A 23531-nucleotide genomic window follows, 5' to 3' on the forward strand; every position below is an offset into this window, starting at 1 on the left:
AATAATTTCATTTTCAATAATTTCATTCTCCCTAGCCTTAATAAGTTATTCATCAAGAAATTCATCTAATGGCACAGTAGTATCAAGCATAGAAGTAGTTTCATCATAAGTATCATGCATAGCAGAAGTGGCGTCATCAATAACATGCGACATATCAGAATTCATAGCAGTAGCAGGTTTAGGTGTCGCAAGCTTATTCATAACAGAAGGAGAATCTAGTGCAGAGCTAGATGGCAGTTCCTTACCTCCCCTCGTAGTTGAGGGATAAATTTTAGTTCTTTGATCTTTCAAGTTCTTCATAGTGATCAGCAGATATAAATCCCAAGTGACTCAGAGAATAGAGTTATGCTCCCCGGCAACGGCGCCAGAAGTTAGTCTTGATAACCCACAAGTGTAGGGGATCGCAACAGCTTTCGAGGGTAAAGTATTCAACCCAAATTTATTGATTTGACACAAAGGGAGCCAAAGAATATTCTTAAGTATTAGCAGTTGAGTTGTCAATGCAACCACACCTGGATAATTTAGTATCTGCAACAAAGTATTTAGTAGCAAAGTAGTATGATAGTAATGGCAACGATAGCAAAAGTAATATTTTTGGGTTTTGTAGTGATTGTAGCAGTAGCAACGGAAAAGTAAATAAGCGAAGCACAATATATGAAAAGCTCGTAGGCATTGGATCAATGATTGATAATTATGTCGGATGCGATTCCTCATGTAATAGCTATACCATAGGGTGACACAGAACTAGCTCCAATTCATCAATGTAATGTAGGCATGTATTCCGAATATAGTCATACGTGCTTATGAAAAAGAACTTGCATGACATCTTTTGTCCTACCCTCCCGTGGCAGCGGGGTCCTGGCGGAAACTAAGGGATATTAAGGCCTCCTTTTAATAGAGTACCGGACCAAAGCATTAATACATAGTGAATACATGAACTCCTCAAACTACGGTCATCACCGAGAAGTATCCCGATTATTGTCACTTCAGGGTTGTTGGATCATAACACATAATAGGTGACTACAGACTTGCAAGATAGGATCAAGAACACACATATATTCATGAGAACATAATAGGTTCAGATCTGAAATCATGGCACTCGGGCCCTAGTAACAAGCATTAAGCATAGCAAAGTCATAGCAACATCAATCTCAGAACATAGTGGATGCTAGGGATCAAACCCTAACAAAACTAACTTGATTACATGGTAAATCTCATCCAACCCATCACCGTCAAGCCTACGATGGAATTACTCACGCACGGCGGTGAGCATCATGAAATTGGTGATGGAGGATGGTTGATGATGATGACGGCGACGAATCCCCCTCTCCGGAGCTCCGAACGGACTCCAGATCAGCCCTCCTGAAAGAGATTAGGGCTTGGCGGCGGCTCTGTATCGTAAAACGTGATGAAACTTCCAGTCTGATTTTTTTCTCCATGAAACGGAATATATGGAGTTGGAGTTGAGGTCGGCGGAGCTCCAGGGGGCCCACGAGACAGGGGGCGCGCCCAGAGGGGGTGGGCGTGCCCCCCACCCTCGTGGACAGGGTGTGGGGCCCCTGGTCTTCATCTTTTGCCAGTATTTTTTATATTTTCTGAAACTTATCTCCGAGGATTTTCAGGTCATTCCGATAAATTTTGTTTCCTACACATAAAATAATATCATGGCAGTTCTGCTGAAAACAGCGTTAGTCCGGGTTAGTTTCATTCAAATCATGCAAGCTAGAGTCCAAAACAAGGGAAAAATGTTTGGAAAAGTAGATACATTGGAGATGTATCAACTCCCCCAAGCTTAAATCTTTGCTTGTCCTCAAGCAATTCAGTTGATAAACTGAAAGTGATAAAGAAAAACTTTTACAAACTCTATTTGCTCTTGTTGTTGTAAATATGCAAAGCCAGCATTCAGGTTTCAGCAAATATTATGAACTAACCATACTTACAATAACACCTCGGTGTCACAATTACGATAGGTAGGGGACCTGACGTTATGATAGATTGGTAGGAATCCCCGACCGCCACTATTTCCCGGGTGCCCACCCACGCACAGCCCCCCCCCCCCACCCCCACCCCCTCCCGGGTGCCCACCCGCATCTTCCCCACCGGTAACGCCGCCTGAGTCGCCGCCGCCATCTCACCCACTCTGTCTCTCCATCGCCGCCGGATCGCTTGAGCTCCGGGTTTTTTTTCCGCAAAACCGACTCCCCTACTTGGAATTGTAGTGCAGTCAGAAGGGCCTGCTATTGTATACCAGGGACTGACGGAACCATCTATCTTGAATTCAGCGGCTTGTGGCGAGGCTTGGTGCTTGCCTAGGACTTGCACGTGCGAAAGATGGATCTCTCATCTGATAGCCTGGAGGTTGTGCGGAGCTTTGAAGGACAAAACTTGGGGCCTTTCAGTGCTCTGATCGAGGAGGTTCAGGAGGAGCGAAGCCATTTTGACAAGGTGCAAATTCATCACCAACGGCGGGGGTTTAATGGTGAAGCCATTTTAATGGTGAAGCTTATATAGTCTGTCTGCATTTGCGCCCAAAATCAAACAGTTCAGTTGCAAAAAGCGAGGCACACTGGGAAGTGGGAATCGCTCCATTCTCCTTTTCTTGGAACCAAACATATTTCACTTCCTCTTTATATCACAAGAACTTCTCATCTCATATACACAAATTCATTTTTACAGCAACCCGCGTAACGCATCAGGCTTCAAGAACAAAATGGAGATCACTTCACCTAAGACGCTCCTATTATCCTTCCGAGATCATCTGTGCACTGCGTTACAAGTTATCCTTCGGTTAGCTTTAACCTTGGAACGATGTTCATCGCTGTCAGTTCCTGAAAAAGATAGATAGCCAGACAATATGTAACCTGAATGAAACTGAGGATATCCAAGCAACCAAAACTAGGCACACAATTCAGCTTCAGGCCCTGGATTAGGAGAGCATACGAAATATCTCAGGAAAACAATTAATCTGTCTCACTTAACATTGTTATTTTCACTCCCTCCCTTCTGCAGTACCTGAAACAATAGCTTGCAGGCATAGGGCATCATCAGTTGCTGCATATTTTCTCCACTTTTGCAAAATGAACAGAAGGAGGTTTTGAGTCTGTGGTTGTAGTAGCCTAACAAACCACATTTTCTGCAAACCTGGAGAACATGAACAACCATATATGCCTAACATTAGATTGCCTAAAACTCGTGTTATCTCATTTGCTATACTTGCATCCTGCATACAAATTGTTGCAGTTTGTGCAACTAAGCAGTTCGAAATTGCCTAAAGATGTTAATAGCATATGCACGCATTTACTCAGAAGATAAAATGTTGCAGCAATTTGACAAAACATGTAGAAAAAACTTAATGCTAGAACCATCTATATGGTCACACATCCCCACATAACAAGGTCGTACCAGACAAATGGCAACCCATCTTTATATCATTAGCAAAGGCTCCAACCATGGGATAGGTTAAAATTATTTAATGTATTCTTCTGGATAAACTGTAAACCTCCATAGTCACCCCGCCCCGCCCAGAAGGAAAAACAGCAGCCAAAATTCAGTGAAATATATTTAAAAGAGCAGCAGAACAGATAACACTTACAATCTTTCAGAGTTGACGGATGCAAAAATTATTTGATTTGAATGCTAGATTAACCAACCGACCATAATCAAGAACTGAGTTACAGGGTTGGCATGTTTCATACGATTACCAATGCTACGACAACAAAAACAACATGCACATTTATGCTTCTTGCATGATACCATCTGTCCAGCCTACTGAAAGTATCAGAATCTACTTCAAAGATTACCTGCACTTGATATGGGTCACTCGACAGTAATAGACGTTCAAATATCACCATACTAGCACCATGCGCAATTAAACAATCACGCTCCATCTCACCAAGACGCAGGCCTGTGAAAAAACAAACATTTTTAAAACGAGCAACAGGATTGTTAACAAGACAAGATATGAAGCTTCAGTCATTTAAGCGCAGCATGTGTAAAGGGAGATGAAAAACCTCCATTGCTGTTTGGCCCTCCAGTAGGTTGCCTGGTCAATGCAACTCGTGGTCCAGAAGCTCGAGCATGCATCTTATCAAGAACCTGAAGAATTCATATATATGAAGCTAGATAATAAATTAGAAATAAAATATCAAGCAAGCTGAAAGGGATCAATAAAAACAATCATATCAAATTCAAGATATTACAACCTATTCCAACCCGGACAAGTTCAAGGTATCTTTGTTCTGTGCCAAATTAGAGCATCTTGCAACACATCTCTAAAAACTAAAATCTATATTGTCATTATCAACCCTTAAAATATTACTGTACACCAAGGCATAGTGGACAAATAGTAGCAGTAGAAAACATAACATATTTTAAGGACAAGCAAAATAGATCATAACCAAAAAACAAAGACTCTGCCTACCATGTGCTTCAATTTCTGGTAGTAGATTGGCCCCATGAAGATATATGCCTGAAGAGGGTGGCCTAAAGTGCCTGAAAACGGTGAAACAGTCAGCGCTCAAGAACCCTGACGGGACCAGGCAGATGTTGCACACGAACCATGCAGAAAGAACATCTGACAAATCTATTTTTTTTCCTTCGGGGAGGAGGACAAGCCCTGGCCTCTGCATCCACCATGTGGTGAAGACCAGCCTTGCAGGCAATTAAAGGGTTTAATAGTTCAGGCTGGAGTTGACACGCCCCCACAGTTCAGGGGATCATCTCGACTCTTTTCCATACAGTGGGATCATCTCAACAGTTTCCCATTCATTGTATGAACTTAGCATACACTTTTTCACCAAAAACTCATTCAACATGTGGTCAATGCCCAGCAATTGGTAGAAATGGCAAAAATGTAGAACAAGGAAGATGATAAACCATTTTCTAATTCAAGGAGGGTTTCGGAATCTATTTTCAGCACAAGGAGCTCCATAGTCAGTTTGTCGTAACACATAACAGGAAAACCAAACAGTTTTCAACCAATTTTTATTTCAAGAAAATTTTGGAATTTCAATCTTTCAAGATTTGAAGCTTTAGATTCATCTAAGAAGCACCAGTACATCATGGCTACATATTCGAGGCCAAAAACCAATCACTGCCCAGGAAACCGGCAGGTGAACAGTTTGACCAAAAACCAGCAAAAACTGTAGTAGGCAAGTTGTTTAACCATAGGCAGCCCCATATTTTGCGATCTAAGTTCACAAAGTAGATATTTTCATAATGCACATACAAGATTAATCGTAGAAATTATCCATCAACTCAAGGTAAATGAAACAAATCAAGTTCTCATATTCTTCTTCTACTACAAATGAAACACAGCATGTTTGAGAAAAAAAATCAAGTTCTCATATGGCTTACTTTATTTGCATATTAGCGTCAGCATCATGGTTTCGAGTTCAGTCGAATCTATTCAACACAGGCTAGGAATAACATGAAAATATAAAGATCATCAGAACTTCTTAGGAAACACACCTGAGTACAATAAATCTTTTCCATGATAGTTGAAGCCGTGCTTGACAAGAGTATAGCTAATACCAATGAAAGCAATGTTGAAGAATAATTGAGAACATTCCAAGATGAAATAATATCATGAAAGAATAATATTACCTCATGTCTTCAACTTTATTAGCATTACCACTTGGTTCACCAAATGCACTGCCATAATAAAATTGCTCACATGATGCACCAGCCTTTCCGCCAAGAAGTTCAAGCATTTGTCCTACCGTCATACCACTAGTGAACTTAAGGAGAGTCAGCATGTCGTGAAAATACTTTCACAGTAACCAGCAACACAATATAACTAATAGACAGTATCAGGCAAACAGAATTTAATCATGTAAGCGATATTAAGCATGCACATAGCCAGTATATATGAACTGGAAGACTGGGTGGTCCTTCTAGACATGTCTAGCTCTTGTACCTCAAGTGTCAGAATCACAACCAAGAGCATGGAATAATTATGCAAATTGATTTATTTCTAGGTGTCACATTAATTTCAATAACTCACAAGTCTAATATCACAATCCCGTAGGGCGAGTATCTTCAACTTTCTTCTCAAATACTCTCTCCGTCCAGAATTAACTGTCGCTGAAATGAGTGTAACTAGAGGCGTTTTAGTGTGTAGATTCACTCATTTCAGTGACAGTGGACAGAGGTATATACTAAATGTGTGTAGTATTGAGTTAGAAAGAAGAAGAGAGAAAGAGCATGATGTCTACACACACATTTGAATACCAAAATGGGTATACTCCGGCAAAATAAGGAGTCCCAATCTTTCGTATTAAATTGAAGATGAGCTAAATAACAGAAAACAACCAACTGAATGGTTGTGGCTCCAGAGAACAAACTTAACTAACAGATAGATATAGAAGAAATCAGCAAAAAAGGAAAAGCATACAATATAACCAAAGCCAATATAAAACCTTGGAAATCCATGGGGATTCATAACTAAATCAGGGCATATTCCTCTCTCAGAGAAGGAGAAGTCTTCCTGCTGAAGAATGGTACCACAAACACCTTTCTGTCCATGTCTGCTACTAAATTTGTCACCGACCTGCATCACAAACAGGAACACAAATATTTACCTTCATTATTCTGTACATCAAACTTAAGGGATTCAGCGAATAGACCATACCTCTGGCCTCCTAGTGTGACGGATAATACACTTGATGGTCAAGTTGTCATTACTATCTGAGGAAAGTATTACACGATCAACTACAGTTGTCTCATCATCATCACCTTTGTAAATAGCTGGGTAGTCTTCATAGTCCCTGGATGAGCAATGTTTCAAGCGACTGAGAACATATAACGTTATTGAACAGAAAAACTTTGGAGCCAAAATAATAGAAGATGGAACATAATAACCACAAAAACACAAGAATAGTGACCTGTCGGTTGATGTAACACCAGGACTTTTTGCAGTATTCTTGGGAGTTTTCTTGTTCACATAGATATCACCATCGCGGATTATTAGACCTGGCTTGGCGTATCCATCTTTATCCAAAACCTATCAAAAGTTCCCTGACTTAGGAGTATACAGAAAAATGTAATACCAATTCCCAATACCGAGTAGACAAATTAAGAAGACGTGAATAACTTCAGCCAAATTGGGACTGGAAAGCCCATTTCAATAATACCACCCATTATAAATGATATACAAATAATAAAAGTCAGACAAAAACTGCTGGAAAAAAACTCATAATAAAATACTTAAAACTGGCTACTATGCCAATCTAGTGAGAAAAATGAAGGGTCTTGTAGTGTCAGAAGTCAGAACAGTCACTGGTCGGTGCTTTTCCTACCTGCATATTCTGCTTCTTCAAAATATCATCTTTATCTCTCTCTGGTTTAACATTCTTTTCTGACCTATTATTCCCATACTTCTGCATTGCCACCGTGTACCTTTAGAACAAGAACCAAAGATACACTATAAGAACCAAAGCAGAATAAAAGGAAGAGCATCTTTATTTGAATTATTAAGCATAGCATTACCTTTTCATTCTTATGCAACGACCAAAACCTCGATCAAGGGATGATTTATTGAATACAATTGCATCTTTAATATCATATCCACTATCACTCATGACAGCAACAGTTGCATTCTGCCCAGCCCCAAGCTTATCATATCCCACCTGAAAAGATATGTAGTAAACTATGTAACATCAAATTTCAAATGAGGAGGGAGAGGAGGGGGCAAGTGACGAACCAACTCGATTGTTTTTGTTGTAACCAGGGGACATTGCGCGTACACTAATAAATATTGTAGAGAATCTGCCCGGGACAACTGAACACATTCCAAAGAAACATTATTTCACGTCAGTAAGGAAACAAGCTTAGAACAAGGGCCAGAGTATAACAACATTGTAAAGTTAAATCAAATGTCATACGAATGTGATTTAGATACTTTTAAACAGTCAAATGTGTACGTTGCAGTTGCAACCAACCAGGCCAACTCGTGCTGCATTGATGTGAGTGCAACAAAACAAAAACACATGCATAATTAAATGGTCAGAAACAACTCAAGCTGCTTCTTACCTGATTATACGCAATATTTCCCATTGCTTGCTTACCCATTGCACACTGCAGATGAAAAAAATGTAAACGAGAGATGCAATGAATCTTATGTGCAACAATAACCCAAATCCTTACCTGGTAAGTGTTACGTGTAGATTGGTTATGGTGTGGATAAGGAATAAGCCCAGCCACAACCCCTAATATAGTCAAGGGCTCTATTTCAATGTGTGTGATTCTGCTTCTCTGAACATCATCTTGATCCTCATGCTCATACAATGCAATCTGTTTGGATGATCTTAAACACATTATAAGAAATTAAATAAACCATAAAGGGAAAGTCAGAAGAATCATGTTATACCAATGCATTGTTCTCTTCATTGACATCAAGATATTCAATCAACCCAAAACGCAGAAAATCGTCAAATGAGAGTTGACCAGCCTAGAACAGAAAAAAGCAGTTCTGAACTAGATAACAAAAAACAACCAATAGATAAAACAGCATGTGATGCACTAACCCTCAGTTCCTGCATATGATGGTCTTGGACCCTTGATATTCCCAAATCAGCGATTAAAAGTGGACGACAAACGCGACCGCCATCAGAGGCAATGTGAATGCAACGCTAGAAATGTCGACAAGTTATTAGATCCAAATCATCCTTTTGAGAACAAAAAGAGATAAATACCACAGCAACCAATCAACCAACAAACAAGATAGTACTCCCTCCGTTCCATAATTCTTCTAGTGGTTTTAGTTCGAATTTTAACTAAAACCACGACAAGAATTATGGAACGGAGGGAGTTGTGTGCTATTTTTCGCAATTTCAGGTACATCCACAGAAATAGCATGGTACTCATTGACCAAGACACCTAATTATGAAACTGAACATATAGCCACGGTTTGCTTCATGTGAGCAACCTAAATCTTAAGATCCCGGCTATATCTTCAGTTTTGTACAATTAAAAGGCTGGTACAACTTCTGGAGGAAAAAGAATAAACTCAGCAACAAGGGTCACATACAATTATATGGCCCCTCCTAGATAACATGGAACAGTAGTAACAGTAATATCATATCACTGCAAACGATGATAACATGGACACAAACGACACTACTGATATTTTTTAAATATTTGTGTCACATGCCACAATCACTGTATCCATCAAATTGATTCCAGAAGGCAAGGAGCTATTTCCCCAGGCCTGGAGATAAATTAGCTGTTAGAATTCTTTTTCCTCACATACACAAGTATGTCGCCAGATGATTTTATTATGTGCTGCAAAACTGTTACAGCTTATACTTCCAATTTTATTATGATGCAGTATTCATAGTAAGCTAGCTAGTAGAAATCAAGAAAAAAAATACCTGCTTCTGATTAACAAAAATGCTTACAAAGTCCCAAGATGAGCTTAACCGACGCAGTTTTCTCATATTATCAGCAAATCTCTGAAAAGAATCACGGGTGGCTTAACGAAAAATTAAGAAAGGAAGAAGAAAAGGCAAAGGTAATGTTTATAAGAAATTAGACCTGAGGTTGCCTATGTTTCCCCAGTATTGATCCATTGAACATGATCAGAAATGAGTCTGATGCATGAACTTCTTCTGCAGATAAAATTGATAAATCTTCCACACCTAAAGTATAACACTGGTACATAATGAACAAAAGTGGAATGTATAAGATTGCTCATAACTTGTGGCACTTCTTTATACAATGGATGTAAAGAACTAAAAAAATGCAGCAGGTTAGACCACAATCAAATTGCATATAGGGTGCATACTGACTATTTAGGTGATTAATGACCACATGTGACCGCTGAGTTGTGCTCTGCCTCTGCTAGTATGTAAAATCTAGTTTTTTTCGAAGTATGTACAATCTATTTAATTATAGGAACTACCAGTAAATTGTGTTGTTGCAGCTCAGATCATTTCGAGTAATTATTATAAACAGTATGCATGCAATCATGCAGACATAGGCACATGCACACAAAAAACTATGGTGGCTAGTAATAAATCTACAACTTCACGTACAACCTACATGATTTCCCACTGAGCACACTGTGTAAAGGTGCCCAATCGTAGTGGGTGCAGTCGTATTCCCAAAACAACACGAATCAAGCAATGGTTGGATATGAGCTCATCAGTACCTCAATACACACAAGAACATGCCCACACAGGCAGTCGGGCACAAAGCATTAAAGACAACAAAAATAAAAATAACTGAATTAGGAGAAAACAAACCAGCTTCATCAGTGGGCCATCATCCTCTTGATCTGTTGTAATGTGAGTTAACAAAGCTAAATTTTTTGTCAATCCACAAAGTTCTCCTTCGGGAGTATCGCATGGGCAAAGCATACCCCACTGCCATAAAAATAGTTCACAAGGAGCAAATAGAAACAGTTCTGAGGTTTCAGATCTTCACGTATATTGTTGTTTCTTTACGAAGTAGAAATATAGCTACCATTCTAACCTCACCTGACTAGGGTGCAATGCACGGGGCCCATTTGTTTTCCGGGTCTTCTCTAATTCTTGTGATATGCGTGTCATGTAGCCTAAAGATGCCATATAGGATAGCCTAGAAAGCGTCTATATAGAAGCAAAAGAAAAACTTAAATCCCAAAATATCTATAGATTAGAGAAGGGGGGGCGGAACCCAGATACCTGTGATACACCTTTTCTACTCATACCAAATTGTCCTGTGTTCCAATTTCCTGTGTTAATGGCCAACTCCATACCAGAGGTTATGTTAGAAGCCCTCTCTATTATCTGCAAAATAAGGAAGTTATACATGTAAGATAGCTGTCTGGGCATCCCAATGATAAACCAATTCCAATATAATGCGCAGAGCAAGAATAAAAAGGTAATGGATTTCTCCGGTGCATTGCACATTAGGCTGTCAAGTCAATAGTCAGGCAATATGTTACATAGCAGTGGCATTTCCAGGAATGAAACTTTACTTCATCATAAACACGAAGACAATTAAGCTATTATATTATCGAAGGACTAAATAACAGCAGCACATAATAAGTACTGATTTGCGGCTTTCAAGAAGGCCAACTAGCTGTAGGCTCTAAGTTTTGTTGCAAGATCAAACCATGAACTGTAATACACACTGACCCCTCTGGCACATGTCATTGTTTTTGACGGTGCAAGTGCAACTAGCAGCCTGGTTAAGGTTATTGACACAGTTGAAATGGACAGCATCGAGCAGTAAAGCAGGGACTCCAAGGTTAAAAAAAATTGCTCTCTGTTTTCACCCAAGATGATAAATACTCTATGGATCTGATTAATAAACTTTGTAGTTATAAAGGCATTTTCACATGTGGAGTTTATGAGCTTAGCATAAAACAGCAACAGAAAGATACTTCTTCACTTAGTAAGTTCATCAAGGTATAACACAAGCTACAATAATTGAAATGCAAAAGGAGGGCAGAAATTAGCATCCATAAATATGTACCTGCTTAAAATTCAGGACTCCGTCACGATCTTCACTTGTATTGTTGCTCATAGTTTTGCCCATAATATCCATAGCCAACAAATTCATTCTTTTGAACAGATCCTTCACAAAGAAAAACACTGTAGGAGATAAAACCACATAATGCAACCATCTAATGAAATGATTAGAGAAACTAATCACCTCGAAGAGCAGGGATACTAGTTCACCAGACAGTTGCAGCCTCTTATTTCCTAAATAATCCTGCAAGATATTCAACAAAAGGTCACTTGACAACAGGTCATAAACGTGCAAATTTCTGAAGACAGTTTTGCGTGCGCTTGAGGAAGTTAGTATATTTTCATTCTTTCTATGTAAAAGTGGTTGATTTCTTATACGCAATTTTCCTATTATTCCACCCTAATAAACAAAAGATTATATATGTTTTAGTTAGTTTAATTCTCTGAAGTTGATACAGTTACCTTCCCAAGTGAATGACTTTTAACGCTGCAACTTTGACACCTATTCGCACACCTAAGCATGTTACATAGGAGCCAATATACTGCAGAAGCTTCCCTAGAATTTTATAACATTACCCCGATTACATTTCAGGGGTATATTTACTCTAGATTAAACGCAAACGCTTTGAGTCTCGATGCACTGATTAGGTGCCGCCGGAGTTGGGGTGGACAGTCGATCGGATCCAAGAAAGCACATTGTGCCACAGGGAGCGCAAGGAGCAGCCAGTCAAGATGTGGCACATGGTCTCCCCGCTTGGTCGCAAAGCACACAGCACAGGGAGTGCGGCAGGCCCCTCCTGGCGAGCCTTGCTGCTGTCCAGCAGCAGTCCTGGCATGCCAGCAAGATGAACTTCACCCTCGGGGGAGCCCAAGACCTCCAATTCAATTTCAAGAGACCGATGCCACCGACCCTTGAAAGTGGATGTTATAGTAAGTCTTGAAACAGGTTAAGGGCCCCATGAATGTCAGAGATCCATCGTCTATCCACGACGGTACGGCGCTTCCGATTGCGCCCCAAGACTAAAAGGACGGAGTAGCTTGGGCGCAATCTCAGAGATGGAATTGCCACCAATATGGCAATATCCAGTAGTCTTCCCAAACGAGAGAAGACATTCCATCACCATCTTGGTGGATGCTCAAAACACGCACTGCTCGTCTCTCCTGAATTGCATGCCAGCCCATGCCAAGGGCGTTGGGGGTCCGTATACATCCTCCATAACCAGCGAACCCAGAGGCTGATTGCCAACCTGGGGAGGCCGTGGATTCCTAACCTGCCGAGCCCTAAGGGGCAGCAGACCTTAGCCTAGCTAACATGTCAGTGCCCGCCTAAAGTGGCTGCTCTGCCTGTCCAAAGGAACTCCCCGGAGAATCGATCTGCCTGAGAACTCACTTTCTTGACGCACAACACCACGAACTGGTGGAGACGGATGACTATAAGGCCCGACTTGACCAGTGTCGAGAGGGGGGGGGGGGGGGGGTCACATAACACTTCGTCAAGTTAGTGTACAGATCCGAAGTTAGGATATATTTGCAATCTTGTTCATGCAGACTAAGAATAGAAGCTAACACAAAACAAAGTGATTGTGGCGATGGTGGGTAGAGTAGAGACCAGGCAAAACAGAGTTAACATGCAGAGCGTTGTACCAGATCATGATTTATGACCATCAAAATGTTCAAAATGATAAAGTTTCAATAGAGATTCCAATACCAAGCAAGATCACTCTGCAGTCAGGTTTTATAAGAATCAGTTAGCCACTATGCGTGTTAAGCTATAATTAGAGAGTTGCAATATAAGGATTTCATTTCTTACGAAACAATATCGAAGGCAAGAAAAACTGGCTTTTGCTAGATGACTTCTTTTAAGACTCATTCACTTAAGTGATACAGGGAGTAGCTTTGAACTTGCCTTGTCATCAAAAGTGTCAGCATTCAAGACTGCGTCCATCATGCGCCTTAATATTACACCAGTGTATATGCTCTTTGCTCGCAAGTTCCCATTCTTGACCTGAAGGTGCGATTGACATGAGAAGGAAAGAAGACCGGCTACAAAGCCAAGGTAGTAGAGTTCCCATTATTTATCTCACCGGCACATGCGCCAGGAAATGATTATGTAGGACCTGAAAGTGGCAAATAGAAGGTAATGAAGTAACTTAATCTGAACAAGAACACAAGTTTGCAGCTCTGTTTGCTAGTCTCTACCAATTAGTTTAAGACAGAAATCTGGAAACTTATAGTTAACAGTACATTTACTGAACCATACATAAAAATTAAGAGAAAATATGAACTTTCAGTTAATACTTTCATAGTTGTTTGATGCGGATACTTCATCTAGAAAAATAGCCAAATTCAGTACATGAAGCCACATTTACATGCAACTAAAACATATAAAACTTAGTAATGATAAAAGGTAAAAGAAATACATCCCTCCCTCATCTGGCCATGAAAAATAGGATAAGTGCAACTGCTTCTTACCAACCAAGTGAAATGTTATTCTTCTAGAAAGATAGGAAGTGCCTCTAGAAATCAGAACATATCAGAAATTGCCAAGACTGCTAAATGAACAGTGAAATTCCTACCACTCCCTCGGGGGATATTACAGAGAATGCATGACTCAGTAATGAAGGGATATACTCTTGCAAAGCTTATGATGCACTTCATGCACTATTTACTGATCTGCAAATTGCTTGGTATAATTCAAACTACAACAAAAGGTTTCTTTAAGGATGATAGTAAGGCACACTTATCGGTTCAAGTTTCACCTTGCCATCCATGTACTGAAGAGCTTGTTGTTGTGTATATATTCCCTCAGAGGCACATTCCTAAGAAAGTAAAACCCATTTAAATAGCCTTAAGTAAAAAAAACATAAGCTCTAGAAGAAAAGAACAAGAAAAAAGGACAAGAGAAAGGTTTAACACTTTTCACAAGATTAAAAGACCAAATAATTATGTAGTCCTTCTGAGGTCTCAACTAACTCAGAAAACAACTACCTGAATAGATAAAAATAGTAAGTCCCCATATCTTGGATCTCGTCCAAGCATTTGTACAACCTCTTGGTCACTTTCCATTCCCATTGCTTTCAAAACAACAATTATAGGAATCTGCGGAATTCAAAGCTTGGAAATTAAGATATGAATGTCAATTACTCCTTGCACATCAATACAGGAATCAAAGACCTTATGCACATTTGTTAAGAAGTTACCAGGTCTGTAGTCAAGGAAACATACAAGGCTACTCCCTACTCAGAGTCTGTCCTATTCAAGGATGTGACTGCTTAAATTTGGGAACATTAGCACAGTGTTGTCGCGCTCCAAAATTTGGGAACATTAGCTTAGATTCAGAAAGATGTATCAATTGGAAAATAACATCCCGATGTTACTTTTCAATTAGCACGGTCTTGCCGCGCTCCTAAATTTGTGTCAGCATGGATTCTACCGTGATTGGCCTAATCACAAATCATTGTTTGGGCTCATTTCTAGATCTCAGCACTATTGGTCAAGTTCAAGAGGTATTGAACCCTCATAAAAAGCTGTCCATCTAGCTTTATCCTTCCATAACCTATTGCATTCCCGTCCACCATTAATTATAATCTGGCAAAACCCAATGGACCATACCACCAGGGCACCAGCGAACAAGTTACTACTGTAAAGTATTCAAAATAATCGATACAGAACTGAGTCATTAAGTACAACATTAATTTTTCTGTCATCCTATACTACCAAGGGTTACAAATAAAAAAGATTCATATTATTATTAAATGGAAGAAATGGTTAAAAGACCAACGGGATAGCAAATGCATACCAGCTTAGTGAATTGATTCGAATCTAGATAGATCTTTTTGTTGTCCATGACAACTAGAGTCTTGCTTTTTATTCCATCTGCACTGCTCATAACCGACGCAGTCACCCTGATGAGAAAAAAAAAAGGCCACCTTGTTATATGAGCCAAAGCGGAATACCCTTCCTCCTTTTCCATAGGTTCTCTCTTTTTATCTTCACACCAAAGATTTTATTAGTGTCCAATATTTCTATTTATAACAGCTGTCTATCCATCAAAATATTTCACTTAAGTAAACTACCCAACCAAGTAGTCAGGAATAGCCAGACACATGTAACTGACAAAATTGATGTCATGTTTTCAAACCCTTAACACAACAAAGGATATACTAGATGCTGGTACAAAATTCAAAATAGTCGACAAAGGCCACAAAAGGTTATATTCAGGAAGGAGTATGAGTGTATGACCTTCCTTTACGATCGGTCATAATAATAATATGATTCTTTGGTAATTCTTCTTGTATAAGAATGACCTGCACATGAAAAAATAAGACCCAGTTGGCACTGTTACTATTGTCATCCTATTAGCAGTTGATGATTTAACTACCTTCTCATTTCCTTTCACAATGAAGTAGCCGCCAGGATCAAGAGGGCACTCGCCTACATGCCCAATAGTCAAACTTTCAAAACAAAACAAAAAATGATAACATAAGAAATATCGTTTTTCCCCATAAACAGTCACAAGACCAGAAATAGGCTGACCATATCTTGCTAGTTCATCTTCATCCTTCCCATTCAGAACACAAGAACAGCTTCTGAGCATAATAGGCATGTACCCAATGGTGGCACTTTCCTGGAGTAAATAAACAAGACACAACAGGGATTAAGTTTCTTTGCAACTAAGGTTGTAAGAGGTACTTAAGATTACGTTTGACATATGCATGGAAAATGAGTACTATTATGTGTGGGGGTGAAAATTTGAACCAGACATTAGATGGGTTACCTCCCGTAGCGTCAGCGTTTTATCCCGTAAATAGGCAGTGTATTCAACATCAACCCTTATGGGGGCAGCATAACTGAAGGAAGAAAAGAAAATCTTGGTAACGGGGAACTTATAATGATGGTAGCAAAATGCACAAATTAACAATATCAACAAGATTCTCAAACTTACGTGCGAGCATTAAGACGGCAGAATTGCGGTGTCAAAATATCAGTGCTGTAGTACGGACACGCAAACGGAATTTCGAGATGCACTCAAAGTTTTAAATAGCGCGCTAAGCATCTTAGAGTCGGACCTCTTTCAAATGCTATAGCGTGCTATAGCGGAGCTATAGCACGCTATTTAAAATGTTTGTTCATTTGTTTGGACCAAAGTCTCTTAGCGCAAGACCTTTTGCTATTTGAAACAGTGGATGCACTGCAGTGTATCTGCATCAAAGCAAACTAAGACAAGACTGGAAACACACAAAAAGAAAATAGTGACTGTAAACAAGTGGATAGCTGCATGCCTAAGATAGATGGACGGGTCTTGGGGTGCTACGATGCGGTTATTTGCCATCACAATCTTCTGCATTTTTTTGGTGACGAAATAGTTGAAGGAACGAATTTGCTCCTTCACGAGGCCTCTTGTCTAGCATTTCATCAAACAAATATGTGTGTCAAATCAAGCGAATCAACTGGACCACAACAAAGGGAAATACATGTAACTCACAGATTAGCACCCAAGTCAGAACAAGGCAAAGGGCGTGCTCCAGGCAGCGTGCAGTATTGTCTTGATTCAAATTAAATTGAATGTCCCAGTAACATAATAACATGATCCATGCGGTTTCGGCATTACCCAATCGAACAATCGAGAATAACCGAGGCTTGCTCCAGTTCACGGAATAGCTGGGCGCGCCGTCATTTCAGCGAGGGGGGAGGCGTGATCGGGCTCGGGTAGGGTACCTCGAGGGAGGCGGCGACGAGGGGGAACTTGTTGAGGCGGTTGGCGACGGGCGCGGCGTCATGGCGGGGCCGCTAGGGTTCGCCGATACCGTGCTCGCCGACGAGAGCGGAGGGGAAGAGGAAGGAAGTGAAAGAAAGAGGAGCGAAGTGGGAGAGAGAGGGGGCTCCCGCAGGCGTAAGCGGGAAGGCAGCTCTAGTCGCCGCGCAAGAGAGAGGGTGTGACGCACAAAGCGAAGCCCGACTGGGCCGGCCCATCGGCAGGCACTGTAGTAGAAGCGCGTGGAGGGAGGTCCTGTTCGGCGCCTTCTGCGCCGCTTAGCGTTCGCGGCGCTCGCGCTGGTCGCCTAGCGGGCCGGCCCAGCAGCCTCCTCTAAAAACGATCGTGGGAGAAAAATATTAGCAGGTTGTGGGATCCGAACCAATGAGCGAGTGTACGCGGCCGAAAGAAACAGCGCAGCAAACCACTCCACCAGGACCACGTTGCTGTCTACAATAAAAACCCAAGCTATTTAATACTCCTCCTAGTACAGCATTAACATCAATACCCCTAAAAAACAGCATTAACATAAATTGTACCATATAAATCATTTCAAAAAAGAAAACATACTAATGAAAAAGAAATCATAGATTTGTAATAAAAGTTCAATTTTAAAAAACGTTCATAGAATTCGAAAAAAGTTCATCAAATTGTGAAAAGAATACCAATTTGAAAAACTAGTTCAATGATTCTGAAAAATAGTTCACAAATTTGAAAAGGTTCATCGATTTTGAAGAAAAGTTCATCAAAAAAAAGTTTAAAATTTGGAAAAAGTTCATCGATTTTGAAAAAAGTTCATCAAATTCGAAAAAAGTTCATTAAATTTGGAAAAAAAGTACATCCAATTCGGAAAAGGTTCATCAAATTTTAAAAAAAGTTCATCAAAATTGGAAAAAAGTTCATCAAATTTCACAAAAAGTTCATCGAATTTCAGAAAAGTTCATGGATTTTCAAAAAAAATTCACAAATTTAAAGAAAATAGCTCACGAACTTTAAAAATGGCACAATAAAGAAAACAAAAATATGAAGGAAAAAGAAAAATAATAAACCGAGTTGAAGAACGAAATAAAAAGGAAAAATAAACTATGTCAACAGATGCGGGTGTATAGCCTGGTGGTTAGCCCCGAGCGCTTGCAGCGAAAAGGTTGGGAGTTCGAATCCCTGTCGCAGCAATATTTTTCTGACCTCTCGAAAAACAAGAAGACCAGGAAATGCCACTATTACTTGAAAACACTGAACATGTTTTGAAAACACAATCAAACTCAATTTTGTGAACAGGTTGTTGTGGAAACGCGGCGACTTTTTTAAATTTCTAATATTTTTGAAATTCCGAACATTTATTGAAAATGTGAACAGTTTTCGAAATTTCTGAACATTTTTTTAAAAATGCGAAGATTTTTTGAAATTGGAAAGATTTTTTAGACCACGAAAATTCTTTGAAATTTCAAACATTTTTTGAATTTGTAAACAATTTTGAAACAGCAAACATCTTTGAAATTCTGGGCGATATTTTAAAATTTTCAAATATCTTTTCAAGAAAATAAATAAAACTTGAAAAATAACAAAAGAAAACCAATAAAAGAACCAACGGGAGATAAAAAAAACTAAACCGGACTGAAACATTCTGGAAGGTTCCTAAAACCGGGAACATATGTAGCACAAATTAGGCTAGCCACAACAATCTGCCGCAAATAAGCAGCGAATAGGAATTGTTCCCGTGTTACGCTAAAAAGAAAAGGAATTGTTCCCGCGTAACGCATTTAGGGGCATGTTTGGTTGCTTGCATTAGGCTCAGTCAAACCTGCTGGATGCAATTTTGGCCCGTCCGATTGACTTTGTTGTATCAGAATCTTGGTCCTACACGAACCTAGCCATGTCCACTAGGAATGGTCTACTCGGTCGTTTCCTCTCAGCCAGGCTCTTCGTGTGTGCTTCCTCTCAGCCAGGCTCTTCGTGTGTGCTTCCTCTCAACTAGGAAAGTGTTGGGCGTCTAGGTGTAAGAGTTTGTAGCAAACATCAATTTCCTTTAAGTGCCCTAGAACCAACAGGAGTTTAGTAAGGCGGGAAATGACCAACACATGCACATGTAGATACAAAACTGCCTTGACCCCCAACAAAACTGTCGAGGTTGCCGGTCTTACTAGTTTTGCTAGCTACAAGGATTAAAAGCACGAGTACATGAAAGATTTAATTGCAATGGAAATGCAAAAGGCATAAAATTGAAAAGAGCGTTTGACCGAGGTTGAATAAGAAGATGGACTGGGATCTATATTTCACTAGTGGTTTCTCTCCAAACAAAAAGCATGCTGTGGTGAAGAAATTACGATTGTGCATTGATTAAATTACAGTTTTTACAACTATGATTATCCATGGAATAATCAACATATGACCATCACGTATCAATATCTATAGACTGTTATTCAACTGCATCTATAGCTAATAATACACCCAAAACCGCTATCCTAGAAGCATATTAAAGTACTAAGTAAAATGAAATAAGTACGATGAAATGAAGTAGATGATAATATTGTCTTCTCCCTACATTCAAAGAACAACTATGCAATCATCCTTTTATCCTTAGTGGCAACAACACAATACAAGCCCTTTCCACTTTGTGTCACTATGGTAGATTACTTACAAGATTGAACTCAACTTCAGTAACAGCTACCTCTTGTAGATCACCCCTCAAACTTGGGCAAAGAAAGAAAGAAAGATCGAAGAGCATACATGAATAAGAATTATGCAACAAACAAATCAAAATGGTCTCAAAAAGATTCATGTATAAATCTGATCATAAAGTGATAATTCACCATTTCACAACAAACACACCAACATATTATATTTCATGGATCACAATCATGTAGGGTAGTTCATGTGATCTTTGATTGAGAAACATGGAAGAATAAACCAATTGCCTACTGTCATGGATCCATAGTGAAGGAAATATGCCCTAGAGGCAATAATAAAGTTGTTATTTTATATTTTCTTATATCATGATAAATGTTTATTACTCATGCTAGAATTATATTAACCGGAAACTTGATACATGTGTGGATACATAGACAAAGCACAGTGTCCCTAGTGAGCCTCTGCTTGACTAGCTCATTGATCAAAGATGGTTAAGGTTTCCTAACCATGGACATGAGTTGTCATTTGATAACGGGATCACATCATTAGGAGAATGATGTGATGGACAAGACCCATTCGTTAGCTTAATATATTGATCGTTCAGTTTTATTGCTATTGCTTTCTTCATGTCAAATACATATTTCTTTGATTATGAGATTATGCAACTCCCGGATACCGGAGGAATACCTTGTGTGCTATCAAACGTCACAACGTCACTACTAGGAAAACCCTTACCAGTAGCGCTATTTTTTTGCTATTAGTAGCGCGGGCAAGCGCGCTACTGCTACGGCGCTACAGCTATTTTTTAGCAGTAACGCTTGTTTGGCCAAACGCTACGGTTCAGTTGATATTCTTTGATTGCTTGCTTCAATTGGTATATTTTGACTGCTTCATTGCTTGTGACTCTCTTTGTTATGTCTTTGTGGCATATCATTCTTTATCAATCTTTGTGCCTCAATATAGTTTGTGCTCCTCCAAGTATTTACCTTTGGGTATGTGTATTGCATTCCACTCTCTTGTTGAGAAATACACATTTGTGGAGGACCACGATTTATATTGGCCTTCTTAGTTTTTCGCCCATTTTGGCAATCGATGCCAATGGGGGAGAAGTTTTAGAGAGTTTTGTGGAGAAGTTTAGAGAGTTATCTCCTCTTGCTTTGGTTTTGTTCCTTAGCATTTGCATCTCATTCGCATGCACTATTGGCTGTTGCATTGCATGGTGATGCATAGTTCCTTATATAAGCTCTCTTGAAAGTGATTGTCATCAATTACCAAAATGGGGGAGATTGAAAGAACATGCGGTGCCCCCATGTTTGGTTTTGGTAATTGATGACAATCTCTATGGACTAATGGTTGTCTTGAGTTATATTTGAAGGATTTGTCCATAGGCTTTTCTTGAAGTCCATGTGTTGGTTTCAAGGAGTTTATGAGTTGACCAAGGTGCTATTAAGGAATTATCCAAAGATTGGTCATGTGAGTGTTGAGCTTATTGCAAGCATGTCTTGAAGAAGAAGATTGTGCGATCATTCATGTTTACCTTCAAGACATCATCCAAATGAAGAGAGTTGGAAAGGTCCAAGGTTGATCAAGACTAAGTCAAGAGTGAATCAAGTTGATCAACTCACAAAGCGTAGAAGTTGTATCGAGAGGGATCAAGTGATCCCATGGTATGGTAAGCATTGTCCATTGCACTTTGTGTACTAACCCATGGTCTATGTGAGAGTTCTATGTGGGGTTAGGTACGTGTCCATGGGCTTGCGTCAAGAGGAAGATATCATACAACCCATGGAAAGGATGACATCAAGTGGTGATCGTCATCAAGATTGCCGTGTGCAAGTTCAAGTGGAGCATCACGAAGAGATCAAGTGCTTGAATCTTGCCATCCATTGTGGTGTCAATGGACTTGTGAAGATGTGCCGAAGAGTGGCTCACCCATAGTGGAACTATGGGGGAGCAATCATCTAGTCTTCATCGAGCCAACGCAATCAAGAAAGGTGGTCCAACTTGAGGGAGTCAAGATCGTCATCATCTAGCTCAAGTGGACCATGTGCAAGGCAAAGGTTTGCCCTTGATAGGTTTTCTATTTTACCGGTCTCGTGGTGGTAGTTGGGAGACCGGGTTATAGGATCGTTTGTCGTACTATCAAGGGGGGCTCTCAAGTTGGTAGCTTGATCGTATCGTTAGTAGAGAGCTCAAACCATTGCATCCTTGCATCATGTTTCTTGGTTCTTGTTTGGTTCTCTTTGTGAGTCTTAGAGCTTATGGTCATCTTGATGACAAGCTTGAGTTCATCGAAAACGGAGTTCGCATGCATCTTCTATGCTGTTTTCGGTGTTGGAGGTTTTACCGGTCTTATCCGAGGAAGGGTTCTCACCTTTTTCTTATGGGCCTTTTCTATTTTTCTTATTATTGGTATTTCTTTCAATATTGTGTTAGCCCTTGTCGGTAGCTTTCCAACAAACTTGGTTTCATCGAATTCGGAGTCCGTTTGCAAAAGTTGTGGCAGTTTTGGTGTTCTGAAAAGGCTGCAGCGGTACAACCGCGAATTGGAGCAGATGTAATTTTTTACTACCGCTCCAGAGCAATACTACCGCGGCTCCTACAGAGGTAGTACCGCTCCGGACCAAAAACTCGTCCCAAGTCATGCAGTGGTAGGCACGGATGTATTTTTTTAGTACCGCTCGCAAGCAGTAGTACCGCTACCCTTTGCGATAGTACCGTGAGGACGAGAGATAGTACCGGTCCGGCGGTAGTACTGCTCCTTGGAGCGGTAGTACCGCTCTGTGCGGGCTGTGAGGATAACGGTTGGATTTTTCCCCACCTATAAAAGGGGGGTCTTCTTCCCCAATGAACCTCATCCTTTGAGCTCGTGTTCTTCCCCCATTGTTGACCTTCTTCGAGCTTGCTAACTCTCAATCCCTCCATGGATTCTTGCTAGTTTTGAGGGAAAAGAGAGAGGAGATCTAGATCCACATTTCCACCAATCACTTTCTCCTCTATGTGAGGGGAACCCATTGGATCTAGATCTTGGAGTTCTTGGTGTTCTCCTTCTTGTTCTTCCTCTCATCTTCCTCCCTAGTATTAGATGCTTCGGTGGGATTTGAGAGAGAAGGATTTGGGCACTCTGTGTGCCCTTGCCATTGCATTTGGTGCGTCGGTTTGAGTTCTCCACGTGATATATGGAAGTTACAAGTTGAGAAGCTTATTACTCTTGGGGTGCTTTGTACCCTTGAGCTTGTTACTCTTGGGTGTTTGGACACCCTAGAGCTTGTTCCTCTTGGGTGCCTTGGCGCCCTAGACGGTTGGTGTTGTTCGGAGCGCAATCATTATGGCGTAAAGCTCCGAGCAAGCATCGGGGTCTCCAATTACGTTGTGGAGATCGCCCCGAGCAATTTGACGGGTACCGGTGACCGCCCCCCCGGGTTGCCAAAGTGTATTGGTTTGGTGACCGCCCCCAAGGGTCGCCATTTGTACGGGTTCGGTGACCACCCTCAAGGGTCCCTTAGTGTAATCACGTCATCTTGCATTGTGCGAGGGCATGAGGAGATTACGGTGGCCCTAGTGGCTTCTTGGGGAGCATTGTGCCTCCACACGCTCCAAACGGAGATTAGCATCCGCAAGGGTGTGAACTTCGGGATACATCGTTGTCTCCGCGTGCCTCGGTTATCTCTTACACGAGCCCTTTACTTATG

General features: G+C 40.4%; 1 protein-coding gene and 1 long non-coding RNA gene across 2 annotated transcripts in view; both read right to left on the bottom strand.

The window, feature by feature from the left end:
• Positions 1-2754: 2754 nt before the first annotated feature.
• LOC123090305 (DNA-directed RNA polymerase III subunit 2) overlaps positions 2755-23531 on the bottom strand; it is a 37756-nt gene continuing 16979 nt past the window's right edge. Inside the window, exons 2-34 of the mRNA XM_044511670.1 lie at positions 16697-16860; positions 16402-16446; positions 16234-16306; positions 15993-16083; positions 15838-15890; positions 15699-15763; positions 15256-15361; positions 14445-14555; positions 14216-14275; positions 13701-13784; positions 13541-13573; positions 13363-13461; positions 12152-12367; positions 11641-11700; positions 11461-11562; positions 10665-10769; positions 9535-9651; positions 9372-9452; positions 8526-8630; positions 8369-8449; positions 8032-8076; positions 7489-7628; positions 7299-7398; positions 6885-7003; positions 6632-6767; positions 6420-6550; positions 5605-5730; positions 5470-5525; positions 4421-4491; positions 4011-4095; positions 3801-3904; positions 3013-3133; positions 2755-2828 (exon numbers count right to left, since the gene is read on the bottom strand). Coding sequence (XP_044367605.1) covers positions 2755-2828; positions 3013-3133; positions 3801-3904; positions 4011-4095; positions 4421-4491; positions 5470-5525; positions 5605-5730; positions 6420-6550; positions 6632-6767; positions 6885-7003; positions 7299-7398; positions 7489-7628; positions 8032-8076; positions 8369-8449; positions 8526-8630; positions 9372-9452; positions 9535-9651; positions 10665-10769; positions 11461-11562; positions 11641-11700; positions 12152-12367; positions 13363-13461; positions 13541-13573; positions 13701-13784; positions 14216-14275; positions 14445-14555; positions 15256-15361; positions 15699-15763; positions 15838-15890; positions 15993-16083; positions 16234-16306; positions 16402-16446; positions 16697-16860 — 3159 coding nt within the window. The remainder of the gene's footprint in view (positions 2829-3012; positions 3134-3800; positions 3905-4010; positions 4096-4420; positions 4492-5469; positions 5526-5604; positions 5731-6419; positions 6551-6631; positions 6768-6884; positions 7004-7298; positions 7399-7488; positions 7629-8031; positions 8077-8368; positions 8450-8525; positions 8631-9371; positions 9453-9534; positions 9652-10664; positions 10770-11460; positions 11563-11640; positions 11701-12151; positions 12368-13362; positions 13462-13540; positions 13574-13700; positions 13785-14215; positions 14276-14444; positions 14556-15255; positions 15362-15698; positions 15764-15837; positions 15891-15992; positions 16084-16233; positions 16307-16401; positions 16447-16696; positions 16861-23531) is intronic.
• Positions 10504-11908, bottom strand: LOC123089485 (uncharacterized). The gene is made up of 3 exons (XR_006442302.1): positions 11641-11908; positions 11461-11562; positions 10504-10769 (listed from the first exon to the last, which is right to left on the bottom strand). It is a non-coding gene; the product is annotated as an uncharacterized lncRNA (long non-coding RNA).

Source organism: Triticum aestivum, chromosome 4B (assembly GCF_018294505.1).
Source record: "Triticum aestivum cultivar Chinese Spring chromosome 4B, IWGSC CS RefSeq v2.1, whole genome shotgun sequence".
NCBI classification, from domain to species: domain Eukaryota; kingdom Viridiplantae; phylum Streptophyta; class Magnoliopsida; order Poales; family Poaceae; genus Triticum; species Triticum aestivum.